Source organism: Numenius arquata, chromosome 3, assembly GCF_964106895.1.
Source record: "Numenius arquata chromosome 3, bNumArq3.hap1.1, whole genome shotgun sequence".
NCBI lineage: Eukaryota > Metazoa > Chordata > Aves > Charadriiformes > Scolopacidae > Numenius > Numenius arquata.
In genome coordinates this window covers 20,892,030-20,912,389 of record NC_133578.1, presented here as the reverse complement: position 1 = coordinate 20,912,389, position 20,360 = coordinate 20,892,030, and the positions used below count along the sequence as shown (strand labels likewise).

The window sequence follows — 20,360 nt, the reverse complement described above, 5'->3', positions numbered from 1 at the left end:
AGCTTATGCTGCACCAGCTCCTGGGCCGCTGCTTCTTTGGAGGAAAAAAATCTAACAGACTTTCTTACACCCATTACAGCTAATTCCAGCACTAATACTTCTGACTTAATAAAGTATAATGTAGATTTTCTTATATAGAATCTCTTGAATTTAACTACTGAAATTTTTGGCATGTCTAGGTGTAAAAAACAAAAACAAAATACAGGGTGATTGGACATTCTAAAAATATGTTTGGAAGTTTCTAACTCAAAATTATAGAAGAAGCCTTTATAGAGAAATTTTAATTCAAGCTGATAAGTTAAAATGCTAAAGGTTCAATATGTAAGTATTGAACTGGCGAGAACTTCTTAGAAATCAGGATTATAATTGGAATGCAGCATTTACACTTTTACTTTATTTGTAAGTTACTTTTACTGTTAATCTTTGCCGTTCATTCTGATTGATAAGTCTAAAAACTGTATTTCATTATTGTCAAAATTCTCTTCCTTTAGTGACATATTCTAACATGACTTAAATTTTTATAAAATAGAATTCAAAGTGTTCGTATCCTAGTTGTTTACATGACCTTGCGATCTTGTCATTGTATCAGCAGAAGAGTGCAGAGCCCCAGAAAGTTATTGATGATCAATAACCTGCTCTACTATTTTTCAGTAGTACTAGCTTCAGCATAGAAATACTGTTTCAGATTCATATTGTCTTCTTTGTTCCAAGAGCCTTTTTACATTCAGGGTTCTTTTTGGAATTCTGAAAGTCTGCAGAATTAAATCTCATAGAGAGTACAAATTAGAGACCTAACAGTTAACTATGAGGAAGTTTGTTTATGCCATTTTGCCATATCATGATGACTTTTGATGTTTAGTGGTATATCAGACTGAAAGTATGAAATGATTAATTGCTTGTAAGCTTTAGTGATGTAGTGCAGTTTATAGGAAGTTATGTTAAAACAAGATTAATGATGTTTGAATTCTGAGGCAATAAAAACAGTTCTCAGGCAACACTGGTACTAAGATTGTTACCTGCTGATGAAAGAAATCCATTTTATTTTTAAATTAAGAGCAAACAAAATTTTCATTTTTTGCCAAGTGAAAAAGGAAAAACATCCAATTACAAACAACACAGGATTATTATAAATAATAAAGATTAAAGTGTAAAATTCATTTTTAAATATTCCTTTTATCCTTTTATGACAAGCTTTATATAATTTAAGGGACAAGCCCAGAATTAACAAAACATCGCAGTCTCATGGTATAATCTTCCAAATAGTAGTTCGAAAGTTTACATAGGTTATTATAGCCTTAACTGATAGAAGTTTCTAAAATACTTGTATCATAAAAACCCACCTGACAACTCATGTTTATTTAATTCTACTTAAATTCCAGTGACTTTAAGTGATTTAGACAGAAGCCTTTCAAACCTCTGATGAATGTGTATGGCTAAAAGTTTTGTAACTTTTTTTTTTTATAGTCTAAGCAACCATGCTGCTTCAAACAAAGATCAAAAAGTATAAAATAATTAGGTATTAGCTTTGTTTTCATCTTCTGAGTGAATATTGATCAAAACAACTAAGGAGATCTTTTCTAATTTAAGGTGCTAAATGGTTGTCTAAAACCAGTGAATGTTGTTTTTCAAAACAATGTGTGGTATTTGACAGTATCCTGTAAAAAATACTCCCTTCTTATATGTATGTATTTATTGTACTCTCTCATCTTTTAGGTATTGAACCTGTTTCTGGCCTTGCTGCTGAGCTCATTTAGTTCAGACAACCTTGCTGCTACAGATGATGATAATGAAATGAACAATCTCCAGGTTGCTGTGGCAAGGATTCAGAAGGGAATAGATTACATTAAAAAAAAGATACAGGAGTTCATCCAAAAAGCCTTTGTTAGAAAGCAGAAAGCTTTAGAGGAAATCAAAGCACTTGAGGAGCTAAACAACAAGAAAGACAGCTGCATTTCCAATCATACCGCTGTTGAAATAAGCAAAGATCTGAATTATCTTAAAGACGGGAATGGAACTACCAGTGGTGTAGGCACAGGCAGCAGTGTGGAAAAATATGTAATCGATGAAAACGATTACATGTCATTCATAAACAACCCAGGCCTCACTGTGACGGTGCCAATTGCAGTTGGAGAATCAGATTTTGAAAATTTAAATACAGAAGAATTTAGCAGCGAATCTGATATGGAAGAAAGCAAACAGGTAGGATTTTTTTATATCTTAACGATTAAATTGTAGGCACGCATTTACATATTTCTTAATTACATATTTAGAATTGTTTAAAAAACTGTCTTGTCCCATGTAAATATATTTTATATGTTATTATTTTATGTATTTATAATTAAAGAAAAAAAATATACTATGTAATGGTATACTAAGGGGTCCTTAGAGTTTACATTTTTAATACTCTTTATTAGCATTTGGAAGATGTATAATTTCAGATATGATTATCTCTTTCACAATTTTATGAGGTTTTAGACTAGGACACATTTCATAAAGCATTCTTTCTCTAGTACCTATAATGCGATGAGGATTTATGGAATAAGAGTATTGCAGATGGCTAAGGAACAATCAAAAGTATACAGCTTTGCATACCCAATCACGTATAAGTGGAGAAAAAAAATTTTTTTTCTATATTTAGGGTAGGTGTAAAAATAAGCCCTGAGACATCATAAATTAGTGATGTATTCAGGATTATCTAAAAAGTTCAGTGAGTAATATCCATACAGATTTTAGGTTCAGAGACTATGGCTGGCTGAATTGAAGTAATCCAGATACCAATCAATGTCATGGTAAAGCAGTATCTCAAGTTATCCTGGAGAGTAGAATAATCTTGTACAATAGATGCATGTGGAAGCAGTTTACTTCAAAGCCTTATGCTATTGTTACTGTGCAAAGAGACAAAAGTTGGTCTGAAAACCAGAAGCCATATACCTCAACATATAAGTGGCTCAAAGTGATCATGAACAGGTGATAATGGTATTCAAGGAAAACTTTGTATGTTGGAGTAATGATCAATGACAAGCTAATAAATGCATCGGCAGAATATAATGCTGTCCAACGCCACTAGAAATGCAGGAACTCCGAGGCTTAAGGGATCAGGAACCATGGATAAAGATGTTTTCAATTAGATTAGAAGCTATGATGTTGTGTGATAACTCATTAATGCAAAAAGGTTTGTTTACCATAAAGGAAGTTCTTCTATGAAGAAACCCTGCATTCATGCCTGTATCATCGCTGTATAGCTGCCATATTTGCAAATAATGCTGTATTCCCCAGCAATACCACTCTATACCACATAACACTAATGGATTGCCATGGACCAGTTCATTATAGTATGGGTTTTTTGCTAAAGAACATAAAGGAACATAAAGAGTGTGTGTTTATTTGCAACTGCAAAGAAGGTTACTCTGCATAACTGTAAGATTAAGAGCAAGATATTCTCGCAATCATCTGAGTTGCTCAGTTGTGACAAACGTTTTCAATGCAGATGTATAGATAGCATGGAAGTGCTTATTCGTGCAATTTAAGAATTTAAGATTCAGGAAGTGTAAAGTGATATAATTTATGAGATCAACTAGTATCAAAAAACAAACTTTCTAAGTGACTCTGGGTCTGAGAGCTAAGTATTTTTCATGTAAGCTGATCTAATAAAAATTTATTGTCTTTTCCAATGAACCTTCAGCAAAGTCATTTACGTCTTTTCATATATTCTGATGCTCTTTAAAATGACATTTTACTATAAATTTTCTGCTTTCCTTGTGGTTAGTTTCAATAAATACAGCGATAAGTGCCTTCCTAGTAACTTCATCTTACTAAGTTACAAGCCTAAAAATTTCCTGAATATGTTACTTTTTAAAAAGTTTGTGATATGCATTAGGAAGTTGGGAGGCTTATAAGCTGTGTGGATGTTAAATGTGTGGTTACGTGACGCGTTAGCCTCAGAGCTGGCTTGGGAAGTTCCCATCCACACCTGGCTCCTGATCCCCTGGCAATCTTTACCCCTTTCTCTGCTAGAGCGCTTGTGGGCTTGTCCTGTAAGGCATGTCACTGGAGCGATCTAAGTTAAATAACACCACCCCATAGGTATTATTTGTTTATTTCTTCTTTAAGATAGATCGAATGGTTCAGTTTATAGTGTACTGCCATATATGCTATCAGAACAGCTGAGGACAAAACAAAATGCAATGCAAAGGCAGAAACTCCTCTGCTTTCTGAGTGAATATATGATGTAAGTACAATCCAAGAAAATGGAGTAAGAGCCTTTGTCGTGCTGAGAAATTCTGAATGATACCAACTTCAAGGTGACTTTCACAAGTCAATTGCTCTGTTCACTCCCATCTTTGCCTGGTTCAGGTATCATGCTTTTTTCTTCTAAGGCTATCCTGAAGTTTCAGGACTGTAATAAATCAAAAGGGATTTTGCCTTTTTGAATGGACTTTAGATGTATCCATGTATCTTCAGGAACAGAAATCAAATCCAAAAGCGCACAAGCAATTTGACAGTGAAATTTTCAGGTGACCGTGGGAAATCCACCAGTAAATGATGGTTTGTGTATATAGTAAGAACTTGTGGAGAAATTTCAATGGGGATAGGATAAGTTTAGGACTTCTGTGGAGCCTCAAGATTTCCATAGAATGTAATAATCACTACTATTGCAAAACTGGATCAATAATGCTTCCTTCAAGTTCTGCTCACACACAATAGTATAGCATTCAACTGTCTGACATGTATTCGTACAGTGCAAGTATGCATATTGTGAATGGTATCTATTAAGACTAGGAATTTCTTACCAGTGTCCTGAAAATTGTGAATTCTATATTAATTGTATTTTCTGATCTGGATGCCTTTTTCCATTCCTTCTGGATAATTTTTAGGGAAAGGATATAGTGCCTTTTTTTATCGTGTATATAAAGTTCCACCTGCTTTGTTAATATATGAACAGATGTTCTGACATGTGACAGGAATTTGTGAAGATTCCCAATCTTGTGTTACCTCTCTAGAACAGTACACCATAATTTGCTTTATTTTGCCTCTCAAGGGATACCACTGAGACAACATTCCTCCTAGGAGAAGGCCTGGTCTGCAAAAGGAGGGGTAAGAGATGGGGCAAAACTTTCCCTGCCTTAACTGTGGCAGTACTTAGCACTTAAAATACCCTCAGAAGGTATCCCCTTTAATAACTTTTTATTTAACAACAGAGCTGTGAGAAGCTAGATCTGCACAGGAATTGTAAAATGAATCACTTTTTCCTGGTGTCTTACTGACTGCCACTGATGTTAAGAGCAGAATAATTATTTAAAGTCTATCAGCAATAACAGGTCATCCTAGAAGCGGGGCAGGGTCTGTGTGCTCCTGAGGAATATGCCAAGAGTAGGTAATTACTTAGAAATTGTAACTGTGTGTGAATGAGGAACAAATTATAAATTTTCCTATTTTTATTATAAAATTTACTAGCGTACAAAATAACCCTAGCCACCAAGTTTCTTTTGGAAGGCTGGTTCCTTCTTTCTTTTTTTTTTCTTTTTTTTTTCCTTCCAGAAAAACACTTTCTACTTGATTTGCTAGTTAGTAACTTGCCAAATCTGTCAGAATCTATTCTGGAACCTGGTTGCAAGTCCAACACCTTAACAGATCTTTCTAACACGTATCACTAGAAATTTTGGGAACTCTCTGTTTGGATGAAACATAACAATAACATTTATTATATTTAAAAGTTACCCATTACTCTAGACTAATAGTTGGCTGAAAGTACCTGAAAGAAGTGAACATTCCATTGATACTTCGAAGGAGGATTTTGTCAATATCTACTATTAGAAAATAGAGGTGCAATAACGAATGAAATAAGAAATCAGAAATTATTCATCAGAAATAACAGTTCTGCTCTGAAATTAAGATGCTTGAGATAATGAAAGATAATCATAGAATCATAGAATGGTTAGAGTTGGAAGGGACCTTAAAGATCATCTAGTTCCAACCCCCCTGCCATGGGCAGGGACACCTCCTACTACACCAGGTTGCTCAAAGCCCCATCCAGCCTGGCCTTGAACACTTCCAGGGATGGGGCATCTACCACCTCTCTCGGCAACATGTTCCAGTGTCTCACCACTCTTACAGTGAAAAATTTCTTTCTAATGTCTAATCTAAATCTACCCTCTTTCAGTTTGAAGCCATTACACCTTGTCCTATCACTACGTGCCCTTGTAAAAAGTCCCTCCCCATCTCTCCTGTAGGCAATAATAAGAAAATTAGAAGTAACTAAAGGGGATAATTTTGTGGTTTTTAAAGATAGCATTGTGGATGCTCTTTCTATTATAAAATATGCCTGCTAATCAGTGAAATGAATGCACTACCTTAACCTTACCAAATATAAGACTCCTAACTATTGTATTTCTGTACCACTTAACAATTGTTCATTATATCTGAATCACAACTTTATGAATAAAGTTTTGCATTTCAACATGGGAAAGTAATTTCGAAGATATTCATCAGTTATGGAAAGCTTATTTCCCAACTAAAGAAATCCGTATACCTACAGGCCCCTATCATTCAGAATTCCAAAAGCCTTTATATCTACAGTATATTTATAATAAGTACAAATCCAGATTGGAGAAGTAAGGCTGCTCAATTAATCTCTGAAATCACAACAGATGGTTTTAATAAAATTAAAAATATTCTTCATCATCTAATCCACTGAATTTTCAAAATAAGAAATAAATTCTGGTTTTTTGATCAGCTTTGTGACTAGGTGAAGTAAAGAGAAAGGAACACAGTTATTAGCCAAAACACCCAGTAGAGATTTGATCAATTTGTTGGATGATTTTTAATCACATTTCTTTTAAAATATCCAACAATCTAAATTCCCCTTTTCTAAAACTGACCAATTCTTGTGGATAACTAATGAATGTAACCATATCTCTGGACACATTGATGGGCCACTGTCCAGACACAAATCCAATCCTCTTCCCGAACAATTACAGAGAGATTATAGACTCAGAAGTATATAGCATACTAAATCTAGAACTAGAAACTTAAACAATATGATATTTCACACTTTATTTCAACAGAAATTAAGGAGGTTTGTTTTCATTGAGATCTATAAGTTCTACCACCATCATTAGAGAATGAAGCAGGAATGGGAAGACATACATCTTCAAAGTATTTTGCTTACTGTATGTACATTTTTTGCAGAAAAAAAAGAGATAATCACATAGTTAAATGGAGTAGAACACTAAATCAAAAAAACCCTAAAATTTTTCATTAATATACATTAAGCACTATATAAATACTGTAATACTTTCTGAATCTGCTAACCATGTCTTTATTAATTTAATTCATTGTATTTTTATTTAAGAATCACAATTTCAGAGTGCGTATTATTAGGTGTAGCTTCTGCATTTCCTATTTCTCTAAAATAAACTAACAAGTTCTGTAGAAAAGTTTGTTGAACATTTCAGGTGGTATGTATTTCCCTTTTTGCCAACTGATCATAAAATATTTAATAACTATGTTTTAATTGTGTTAAAGCCATGTTTGACTTAGAGATTCCAAAAAGAGAAAAACCAGAGATCCTGTGTCTTGAACTTCACTACCTACCATTCTTACTTCTCACAGGGGTAAAACCAAGCTGGAGCAATCAAGAATGCAGCTCTGGTGCTTTTTAACCAGGTAGAGCAACGTGTCACCACTTTCACACAGGTTACCTAAGCAAGTTATACATATATATGTATATATATATATAATCACTTTTTAATGGATTTTGATTGGCCTGCATGCTATTCAGCTATGTACCTTCCCTATCCATTGCAAGACAGTAGAAACATGCACAGCTGCTCTCTGCTGAGTCGTGGGACTCACATCACAGCATGGTCAGGTGGGATTGGCAACCCCGACATACATTTTTTAACTCTGCTAATGATTTTTCTGGATATTTTAATATAGTATTTAGCAATAACTGCATGCTCTACAGGTTTTGGAGTATGGATCATAAAAGTACTGGAATGTTATACATTAAAGAGGCCAACAAAAAAGGGAGCATGCACAGTTTTTAAACAATAAAAACAACCCTTTTTGATTCAGCCCTTATAAATGTAAATATTTAATGAAATCTGTTAAGTGATTTATGTAATGATTACTGCCACAACTTCAGCTCCTTAATGAATAACATTTAAACTATTGCAGTAGCTTCTTGCATAAAAATTACACTGTTACACTTTTAAATCTACAATGCACTGTAATGCAAATCTTCAAGATCCTACAAACAACAATCTGTATTCATTTGGGCAGTGCATATCTTGAGTTTTATAAACTGTAAACTGAGAAAATAGTTTCATAATTGGTAAAATCATACTTAGCAAATAACACCCCCCTTAAAAACTCTCAAAGCAAAACGTTTTACAAAGACTCTTTTCTTAAACTTTAAACTCCTTCATAAATAGTGGTATTTTTGAATGTGTTTCATGATAGCAGTCTGTGACTGAGCTGGGGGACTTTACTTGGTGTAAATTAGAAAGACTATGGAGTAGTTGGCATCATTTTTATTAAATTTGCTGTGTATTTTCCCTACAGTTTTTTTCATTATAGGCAAGGATAATCTCCATTTATGCATAATTGGCAGAGCCTTCAGGAATAGGGACAGGAAATATTGAACAGGAGCCAAAGTTACATGAAACTGAAGTCAAATTATCCTAGTAGAACTTGGCGTCAAAAATTTGTTGGGATTGAGATTTCAGCCCTATAGCAGGATTCAAAGTTGTTGCCTTCAGGCAGAGTCTCACTGGCTTCAAAAAGGACAACCAAATGTACCATTTATTATAGTATAGAATGATCTATCTATATTATATCTACTATAAATTGTCCATAGATGCCAAAAAAAAATCATATTGGTGTGTATTCTGAAAATTGTCAGAATTTAGTGATTAAATTTCAAACCAAGATATGCTTCAAGTATTAAATAAAACTCTAAGGAAAGAGATTTTTAAAGTGGTTTTCTTAATATTATATAAAAGCCGAATATCATAAGACCTGAGATTTAAAGTCAGTTTAGAATCACTTTGGAATCATCGATCCCCATTATTATATATTTTGTCACTCGATTACAGTGCAGCTTTCAAGATTCAGAGGATAAAACCACACGGCTGAAAAGGCAATTTGTAATGGCTGAATCCCTTTATTTTATTGTCACTTGAATCATGAAGCTGTTTGTAAAGCTTAAAATTTTATTAGCCTGCTCTTGCTCTTATTGAAATCTAGAATAAAATAAAATGAGAGCAAGACCGGGTCTTAAGTGAATGCATTTTCTTGTAAATGGGCACATTAACATGCTGTTGGTCAAAGCTTGTTTTAATGATCTAAGCTGTTGAAAAGAGATGCACTGCTCTGAAAGGACAGTATGGAGGCTGATTACACATATATTAACCAAATATTTGGGTTGGTGATGAAGCAATTTTTTATGTTATATTCTATACAATAATATTTATAATGCTATTTTCAGAAAAATACAATCCCATTGAGGTAGTCTTATTTTTTTATTTTATTTTTGTGTGTGATTTCCACAGTATTGCTCAGGCTTCTGCTCTAGTCAAGCATGTTGTTTTGCTGATACAGGCCTTGAGAATGCTGCATCATAAGCAATTGCTTTCAAATGTATCCTCGTAAAGGAAAATGTGATATCACTGAAGATGCAAATAAGTATTTACAGGGCATGACGTGTTCTAGAGGCTGATAATCACATTTATGAAGTGAAAAGAAGATTGTGTTAATCCATCGTGTATCCTAAGTTTCCTATTAGTTTTATTGCTGGAAAAAAATATCATTAAAGTTGCCTTATTTAAAATGCAATGGTTCTTTCCTATTTTAGGGTCATGAAGCAAAGAAGAGGACTTTTATAAACTTAATGAGTTGTGTTTGGTTTTTTTTTTAATGCAATTGTTTGAGATTATTTGAAAAATAATGAAGAGAATGACGTGAAAAATAATGAAGAAAATTATAGTAGGTTTTGTTTGCACTGATTATGAATTGCACTACTGTCACTTGGTTTTTAGCAACTATGCTGAACAGGGCTATCTGCAAAAGAGTTTACATGGGAAGAAGCAGTTAAAAAATTGACTGCCTTTTGATTGGCACTCATAGAGATTGACACTTACTGTGAACCTATATCTTGGTACTATTAAGTAATTGATTTAATGATGATGGATCAGGCCATGAATTAGTTTTAATTTTCCTAACTTTAATGTGACATATTATTATTTTCACAATATTTGGTTTTTATTTAATGAAGAAACTGCCTATAATTTCAGTGACAGGTTTCAGACTTCTTATTTCTTTGTATTACATTGATATATAAGAGAATTAATTCACAAATCCTTTTTCCTTTTTAAAAGAGAGCCTTATGTGTGGATAATAAGGTGGTGTGATAATAATGCTTAATATAGTATCCAGTAATGTGCATTTTGGTCTATAAATGTAATACAGAAAGCAAAGTTTTAAATATTCTCACTATATGAGGTACACAATATTTTATTTCAGACCTACTGATCTACATGACCAGTAATAAAATTATTCCACCTAGAGACAATAGAGCTGTAACTATTTTACGTATATAAACTCTGGAAATCATAGAGGAAGTGCAGTATGGAAAAGGAAACTTGATATTGTAACATGTTTACTAAGCAAAAATTCACCATGCATCTGAGTCTGAGTTGCCCTATGTTGACTACGTTTGCAGGTGTGTGTGAAGGGCAACTTCTTGAAACTTAACCCTGAAATTATCCATGACCCAACATGAATTTTTTTAAAAACATCATTCATCTCATGTAAGAGTTGAATATGAGGAAAAAATTGCTTACCAAACTACATAAAGTTATATGTGCCATTTACTTTGCTTCTGGCAGAAAAAAGCCCTTAGGTCCCAATGCATTTTCATGAAGGGACTGGGTTTTAACTGAAGAAATAAATACCTAGTTTTAATTTGCAGCAGTGTCTCTGAAAGCAAGAATACATGGAAATAATCTAACTTTAATAAGTTATTGTTTATTATGCATTGCAAAAGCATTCAAATAATCTGAGTAGTATTTTTTTATATATTCTAAAAATGTCACTGCCTTGAAAGCTAAATGTGAAAAGTACTTGGTATTAAGCAAAAAATTTGTATAGAAAGGTCTTCATATAGGTCAAAGGGCATGACCAGATCTACTGAGCTGAAACTACAAACCTAGTCTGTGACCAAATGCCCTTTCTAATTTAAAGTATTTAAGTTAGAGGTGCATTACAGTTTCCTCTCGAAATTCCTATGTATTACGGGTACACGGAATAAACCAGACGTATTTCACTTCTGTGCTTTTTTTAATGTTGCTTTCTGATTACAAGCCTTATTTCACAGCAAAAGAGAATGTATCTTGGATGAAAACAATTAAAGACGCAAACAGTATTGACAACTGAAAACAAGTTACAAACTCTATGTCTAATTACTGAATTGTGTGCATCTTTAGGAGGTTTGTCCTTTCAAAATATGTTCTCTTAAAAGGACAAAATTATGGGCAGTCTTGCATGACGGAAAAACAGCTTGACCTGATCCAAATTTCAATGTACTTGGTAAAAGGTTACTTAATTTCAATTGCTTCATATCACTCTCCACTTGCAGTTTTCAGATCTAGAGGTGCTTTTACCACAGTAAGGACTATAGTATTTCACTGTACACAAAAGTAGTAGAATGATAGAAAAATTTGGGATGGAAAGGACCTCAGGAGGTCTCTCAATATACACAGGAGACTGGAATGCAAAGAAGAGATTTCAGATCTGGTAATTTGTGCTTTCTGCAAAAATTAAATTGTGCGGAAATTTGCCATTAAATGCCATTGAATTTACAACACTTTAATCAAGATACAGTGTATGTTTGTGAAAACACAATCTATAGTGGACATGAAGATATATGTGGAGCTTTCTGTTATTTCATTTCACTGGGAAAGATACATGCAAGCTCTCCTGTTTTAATACTACTGAGAATACTTCAGAAGTCTTATATGTGGATCATTTTAGTAGCCCAATTATATTTAATTGCTCCCTATAAGAAGATAAACTGGGAAACTGAACTATACGATGTATAATTCATTACTATGTTTTTACTTATGGTGATGCGTATTTATCAGTATAAATTTAGCATTCTTCAAAAGTCAGAGACTGGCATGATTTGATTCAGTATCATTTTTTAAAGAATGTGTATCTAATGCAAAAAATTTGTTCGTGGAACTTTACTTGCAGAAACTAAATGCATCCAGTTCATCAGAAGGCAGCACAGTTGATATTGCCCCTCCTGGAGAGGGCGAGCAAGCAGAAATTGAAAGCGAAGAAGCTCTTGAACCAGAAGCCTGTTTTACAGAAGGTTGTAGAATAACTGTTGACTTAAGAGATGTATTAGTAAAATGGCATTATTACTAAGCATATTTAAATCTGGTGGACCTTTGTGATGTCAACAATTGAAAGAAAATACTCTTAGCCTAGAATGCTGGAAATCAAATGCCAAAACAAGTTTTCCCTAGGCTTTGAGTAACTTTATCTGCATACATCTTGTAACTAAGAAACGTCATTAGCTTTTCTATTCTTAAAATGCTTTTCAATTATTTGAAAGGGCCCTTGAAATTTGGAACAAATTAATTTTTGTGAGACTCCATCAACAAATGGAACATTTACACGCCAACATTGAAAAATATCAATGTTTTTTGGATTGAGATTACTCATAATTATGTGTAGTATTGTCTGGTTCCTCTCCAAATTACTTATCTAAATTCAGATATTCAGGATCCTATAAAAGAGGGTTCCAGTGTTTAATTTAAAAAATTATCATAAAATTTGTTAAAGCTTCTAACAATGTTGTTGATACCACAGTAAATATTGACTTTGAAATAATTTGCTTTTGGATCCTAATATCTCTTAATCTAATGCAGGTTGTGTGCAGAAATTTCCATGTTGTCAAGTAAGTATAGAGGATGGCAAAGGAAAAATATGGTGGAATCTTAGAAAAACCTGCTACAGCATAGTTGAGCACAACTGGTTTGAGACTTTCATTGTCTTCATGATTCTCCTCAGCAGTGGAGCACTAGTAAGTAGAAAAAATTTCTATGCTGAAATATTTAGATATCTCCTGAGAAGCAACAGCAAAATTCTAATTTGGTTCAAAAAGACCTATTTTGCTTGGACACGTATAAAACTACCTGCATTCCATCATTTCAGGATGTAATGAAACTTGGCCCAAACTTGAAAAAGCTTGTTAAATTTCACATGCTCTTTTTTAGATACTTTTGGTATACCACTGTAAACCTGGTGCAAATTTATTTAAGCCAGCATAGATACTCAAGATTTAAACATGCTGCCAATTTTCAGCATGTTCATCAAGAGATTTGAGTATAAAGGGCCATTGTTAACTGTGAATATATAGCTATATGTGTGATTTTAAGCCCTTAATTCCTTCTAGGCTCAGCCACTTCTTGGACTCTGCTTATGAAAGACCATACAAAAAAAAATGAGTAGTTAATTCATGTTTTTACTTTTTTGGAGGCAGGAGATAGGGAAGTGTGTGGTAGCAAATTAAAACTCAAACCCACTTTCCAACAGGACTTACATTACCCACCTTTCCAGCTTTACTCAAGTTGAATATTTGCTACAGTATCAATGTGCATAGTATAGATTCTAGGAAATACATTGTTTTTTAATTTGACTTTCAGACACAAGTTTGATTGATGGACAATAGAAATGTAATCTCCCTAACTGCTTTATAGAATGGAATATACTTATATGAAACAGATTTTGTATAAGATAGGAGTTTTTTGTGTATCTATGTGAAAGTTTCTTAATATCACACTGGATGAAAATTCATGCTTTAAGCTTATTTCTTCATTCATTAGTAAAATAGGATATATTTACTTAATTCCAGACAGTGCAGAATACATAAAGTTGCTCCAATTTGAAGTATGGTTTAAGGTGGGAAATATGTAAAATAAGAGGATACAGAAGAACAAGGGGAAAACTCTGACCTACTTACTTTTTATTGATTTACCCCTTATTTCTACCATATATATTCTGTGAAACGTTAGTAATACCTGAACATTATATATTTTTTCATAGGCTTTTGAAGATATATATATTGAACAGCGCAAAACTATCAAGACCATGCTGGAATATGCTGACAAAGTTTTTACATATATTTTCATTTTGGAAATGCTTTTAAAATGGGTAGCATATGGTTTTCAAATATATTTTACTAATGCCTGGTGCTGGCTGGACTTCCTGATTGTTGATGTAAGTACACAGTCTTTAATATTATAAAATTCACTATACTAAAGTCCTTTATGTTGTAAAACTCATTACCACTAAGTAATCTTCTTATAAACATGCAAAAATAATTCACATTGTATAGTTACACTGTATTAGTAACAGCCTGCAGTGATCTGGATGTGTTATTTAAAGTATATTTATATGCCAGAAGGAAAAGGATGGCTGGCCATCAGTTTGTTCATTCTTCATGGTTTATAATTTCATACCCAGGTTGTATCAAACTTGAGATTTTACGACGAAAAAACCTGCTTTTGAAACATGCTATTTTTAATGGACTCTGATCATGTACCTTATTCCTTAGCAACAAAGACACTACATTGTGCAAGTTTCCTCTACAAACATTGCAGCTTTGCAAGTGAAACAATACATTTGGTCCAGATTTCGTCTGATTTCTCAGAACTTCATCCCCCAAAACTATACTGTTGTGATTTTTAGTAAAACAGAAAGACAGTGGCTATTTGGTCTAAAGATTATTAGTTTTAATGGGCTGAAAATCTGCAATAGTTAAATCAGCTATGACTTGGCAGGGTTTATGATAGAAGAGAATACAAAATTTCTTGGCTGCCTTCCCAGCTGTGATATACTTCTGTGCAAAGGCCTTGCTTATGTTGTCAGAAGGGATCAAAGCTGGTTTTACTCCCAGAATATTTTGGTCTCTAGCCTTCACACATTATCTGACCCAGTTCATTAGCTATACATGTCCTCAGTGTGGAACTGAGAGATGGCATCTCAGGGAAAATGTGCATTTATAGTAATTTCTGCCCAAGCTACCATATTTCTTTAAAAGTTTTACATAAATCCTGGTCCCATTAATACTTATTCTTTATTAGTATATAATAGAAATGTATCAAATTTGTGACTACCAGAGGAAAAAAAAAAACTAGTTAGATTGGCCCATAACTCAAAAAAGATGACCTTCTCTCTTTTTTTAACCTACTCAAGTTAATTTTTGTTATACTGTTAATCTCTAGCTCTGTCCTGAAAATCTACACTAGAATGGAACAGTGTGAATGGTTTTCTTAAGACGATTTTAATGCAGAAGACAGATGCTCCCTTGCAGGATTATGTTAAGAATGGATTTTAATTTTTTTTAGATAAACTACAACTCATGTTTTAATTATTCTTTTTGTAACATAAACCTAAACAGATTATTCTAAGCCATACTCCATGGTTTCTTAATAATAGTTTAGCCTCAGAGATGCTGTTATCTGAGCAGGCTCTCAGAATTATGAAGAACAGCATCATAAGTAAATCAGCTTATTTTGCCAGCTTTTTACCCATTATTTTTAATTTTATAAACAAAAGTATGAATAAATAAGATTGGAACCTTCTACTTTTGAAGAATTATATTCAATGTTCCATAAAGTGGTAAAAAATGTCTTACTATGCCTAAGGCTAATTCAGCAATTCCTTTAGCACCACCAGACAGCACTTGAAAGAAATATATGAACTCATGTTATCTTCCTATAGAAAAGCAGAGAATGTACACCGCTTTAACAGGCAGTTTAAACAGCTGTGATTCAGTGGCATTCACCCAGTGAGAACACCAGTGAGCCCTTCTTCATTAGAAGTGACTAAAGTTAATCAAATTGTTTAATTCCATCCTCTAAAATTATTCAAGAGTAAACACTGATAGCCCTTTAGGGCTTTGACCTTTAATGTCTTACATACCTGAGTCTCTCACTGTGAGATACAGCAATAGTTGCTCTCAGTGATTGTGATCAAATTAGGTTTTAATAATTACACACAGAAATTGCAATTTTCAGCTCTGTCAGTTTACAGCCATGACAGATGGCTCTTGGTATATCTGGCTACCTCAGTTAAGACCTTATCATGCTATCTCTCTGCCCCCCTCTTCTGCTATATGCAACAATATCTGTAGCAAGGAGCTGATACTTGGGTGGAGTGCCTTGTCTACTCAAAATTACAATCTGGTAAATTAGTTCAATTTGTTCACATTTGTCAATGGTTTAAGATAAGGGACTGTATTTTGGATGCAGGGACACATTAGGGTTTTTTTAGGGGACAAATTCTGGCAGAAATATCCAATAAAGGCTTGAGACAGCAATATCCTACCCCAGGACAACTAGATGCTACAGGCCATGTCATCCTGTACCTTAGTTTCTGCTCTTACCCCTTTTTCCAGAAGCTGTCAGTCATGAGTATTATGTGTAGTTTTGATGTACAGCTGTAATGACTCTAAGTTCTCTTTGCCACAAACAAAACTAGGAGATAGGACATCAAGGAAGGAGACAGTGAATCTGAGAATACCCAATGAGTTTGTCAGTTACTATATTTGTTTGTGTAGTTTGCTACTATGATAGAATCTTAAATCGATACTGGTTTATGCTGTATGTTTTTAAACTTTATAAGGAACTCCTATAATTTGGTATAGACGCTTTATTTCTAAATTATTATATTAATAAATTGTACCTGAATGAAATGGAAATAGGTAACATTTAAAACAAATAATGTATTTGCCAAATAATGTGGGGCAGTAATGAATCTGTAAGTGGAATAAAATCTTTGACCTTCCTGAAATTGCTCATGCCTGATAAAATTTCAGTGGGTACAGTTCTTGAACAATGAAATAAATATAGCAAAACAACCCTCCAATTGGCTTTGCTGTATACTACATTAAAAGTTAGTCATATTGATGGCTTATATAATATTTCTTCATATAGCTAGAAATGTTTCATGCTTTTTGGTAAAACAGTTAAAGTAATTCAATTAAACTGCGCTCTTAACCTTTTTATTAGCTTTTCAGAATAATTAACTCAGCAGCAACATTCCGGAAAACATCAGAGTCACATTATACCAATATACTAAATGCTGTATAAGCAGAGTAAGAGGCAACTGCTGCCCTGACAACTTCATAATAGAAATAAGATGACGACCATATTGATGTTTTGGGCAACAGATACAGAAAGAGATGTCACTTTGTCTTCCCAGACAGCCTCATATGTCTTTATGTGTATCCTAACATGGTACACTATGATAACATTGGATAATCTAAAAAGTAATGAAATTAATTAATTAAGTCAAAGGGATATTCAGATGACATATGCATGAAACCTAAGGCTCTTGTTCAGTGAGTTAGGGAACAGAATCATAGCTGGCAATTATGCATCTAAACAAAATGAATTTTGAATACTTGCCAGTAAAATACCATAAATTAAGAATTATTCACCAAGTACATATAGAAAAAATGGTATTATCTTAGCATAAGACCATAACATAAGAAGGGGTGCATAATGCATAAGAAAGGCTACATCGGGTCCAGTGTCCTGTCTCCAAATGTCAAAAATGCCTACCTGGAAAATTGGTAATATAGTATCTATCTCTCAAAAAATAAGAAAAATCATTAACTTCTCAATAAAAAGAAAAATATTTGGATTTTTTTTTCCAAATCTTGCAATTTATCTTTATTCATAGTTAAGTGTCATATCTGAACACTTAAAACTACATAAAAGATAGGATAAGCATTGTTGGAAGTGAGGAGGGCCATATGCCCCTGAGGACCTGGAGTCAAATCACATAAATTTACCACCTCACCAAGTAGCACAGAATTCATATGGATTAAAATTTTAGGCCTAAATAGAAATAAAGTCAATGTGGAGCTGTATGAGCAATGATCTGGCTTGGATGACAACCCTGAGTGAAGATTTTCAATAGGGCTAATTGTGACTGCTAAGTTTCAAAACATTTTTAGCAACAGATGTCTACATTAGAAGATCCATACACAAAAATGTGGACATACAACCCTGCAGTTTTAGATGAATGTAAAAATTCTTTCCACCATTTTCAGTTCATTTTCATTTCTTAAGATTACCACATCTGCATGCATTCCTGTCTGAAAAGAAAAAAATTAATCTATTTATCAGTGTACAGAGACATTTATTTTCTCACCTACTAGCAACAAAACAGGTGGAACAGATGACAGAAGACCAAGCTAAGAAGACTGAGAAAAACCAGAGCAGTACAGAACAGCTGTATATACTTATGCTATATATACAATAGAATTAATATCAAAGAATTCCAAGAAAATCTTTGCCTTTCAGTTGAACTGTCCTTCAGAGGAAAATGTGTTGTTTACAATACATGAAGCATTTATCTGTGAAACAACTTCAGGTTTATGATGTAAGAGCACTAGCACCATGGTAAGAAAGATGCGAATAGGTTGAAATGAGCACAAACTAGGCTGGAGAATGACTTACAAACAGAACGTAAAAACTGCCAATATACACACTGTGGCTGAAGTTACAGGAGCTACAGCAATGTAACTAGCTTGTATGGAGTATTGTTTCCGAGAGATAGCTAAGGCGCAGTGCTACTTTGGGAAGAAAAGTATAAAATGAAGGAGCCATTAATGTGAGTTCAATTTTGAAAGAGATGTCTTGCACTCCAGTGAGAGACATATTTTTTAATAAATGTTTCATAGGTGTTTTCAAATCTGTAAAATGTGCTGTCTTTACACTAGAGTTTATTGTCATGTCTGGGTATCTCATTGATGTGAGTGAATCAAGGAACATTCTTTGAAAAATTCAGAGAATTCCATGTCTTGTCACCTCTGGAATGTATTAAGAGTGGCTAAGGATAAGAAAGAACTCTTTTACTGTAGAATCACAGGACAAATAAATTGTATTAATGACAATTATTAATGACAATGACAATAATTAATGTAAAGGCAGAAATAATAATGTTATCTCTTGCAAGTGAACAGACCTCAGTTACAGACTACAGAAAATCAGTAAGATTTTATTCTAAATATGCTTATAAATCACAATGAGTTCCTTCACAAATTTATCCATTACATAAAAAAGCCTTTCCTTTGACAAAAAGAATTATACTCTGACATGTAATAGGTAGTAAAAGGTAGTAGAAAGGTACAGTGATATGAATTCACTAAAATACTATTTTCAGTTAGACTAATTTAAATAGCAACATAATAATGAATAACTGATTTCTATGTGCTGTCAGATTGTCCTTTTGAGACATGATCTTGTAACTCTTGAGTTTGTGATTCATCTAATTGTTCTTTATGCATACAAATAACATAGGAAAACACATATAATGGGCAAAATATTACCACCACTATCAGTGAATGCCTATTTCTGTATAGCCAGTTATTTGAAGTCTCTAGACTGAAGTACAGAAATGAGCATTTAAGGGATTTTTTCAAGGACTGAAATATGCTTATGAAATATGTTCATTTACATGTCTTCCATGCTTTTGGTGGTAGAATTGAATAAAATATGAGTAAGGTATGATATTTCCCCACTCCTGTCTCCAAAACGGCTCAAAATAAATTATATTATTTCACATTAACACTGTTTAAAATTCAGTTCCATTTGAGAAGCAAATTAATTGCTCCTTCCTGAAGTGGATTGGCTTCTAATAAAATCCTTGTAACGTGAATCAGGAGCTCACTACTGTTGTAGATAATAAAGCACTTACTGTTATAATGCTAACATCTGTTAATATCTATCCCATAATATTTTCCTATACTTAGAAGAGAAAAAAGAATTATTGAAAGAGCTGTCAGGCAAGTGAGAAAGTACCACCTCTGTCAATACATATTTCATAGATACCCGGCAATTGTTGCTGTGAACTGTTTGACCTAGTATTTATAACAAAAGCTAAATAACCACTATATTATAGATATTAATAATATTGTCAGTAGTTAATAAACTATCCTAATGTATTCAGAATTTTAAATTGCTGAAGGTTGAACCTTAATGAAGTTATTGAAAGTATGACTATTTTGTCTTTAAATATTTCTGAAAATTTTATCCTTCACTAACAGTGTGCTTCCATCTGACTGTTAAACCATATCCAGCTATAACAGTCATTTAATAGCATATAGTTCTTCAAACATGCCTTCATATGACCTCTTGCCTTTCCAGCAAGTATGAAAATTGTGGGATTGGGCCTCAATTGTCACTATAAGCAAGAATGGTGTTCTTCCATTTGTCACTGTTAATCTTCCCATTGATTGAATCTGTATTCTTTTTAAATAAACAGTGTATAACAAT

General features: G+C 33.4%; 1 protein-coding gene across 12 annotated transcripts in view; it reads left to right on the top strand.

Moving 5' to 3' along the window:
• LOC141462790 (sodium channel protein type 2 subunit alpha-like) overlaps positions 1 to 20,360 on the top strand; it is a 59,377-nt gene that overhangs the window by 26,792 nt on the left and 12,225 nt on the right. For all 12 annotated transcript variants that reach the window (XM_074144814.1, XM_074144810.1, XM_074144816.1 and 9 more), the window contains exons 16-19: positions 1,714 to 2,199; positions 12,256 to 12,376; positions 12,939 to 13,093; positions 14,116 to 14,289. In XM_074144814.1, coding sequence (XP_074000915.1) covers positions 1,714 to 2,199; positions 12,256 to 12,376; positions 12,939 to 13,093; positions 14,116 to 14,289 — 936 coding nt within the window. The remainder of the gene's footprint in view (positions 1 to 1,713; positions 2,200 to 12,255; positions 12,377 to 12,938; positions 13,094 to 14,115; positions 14,290 to 20,360) is intronic.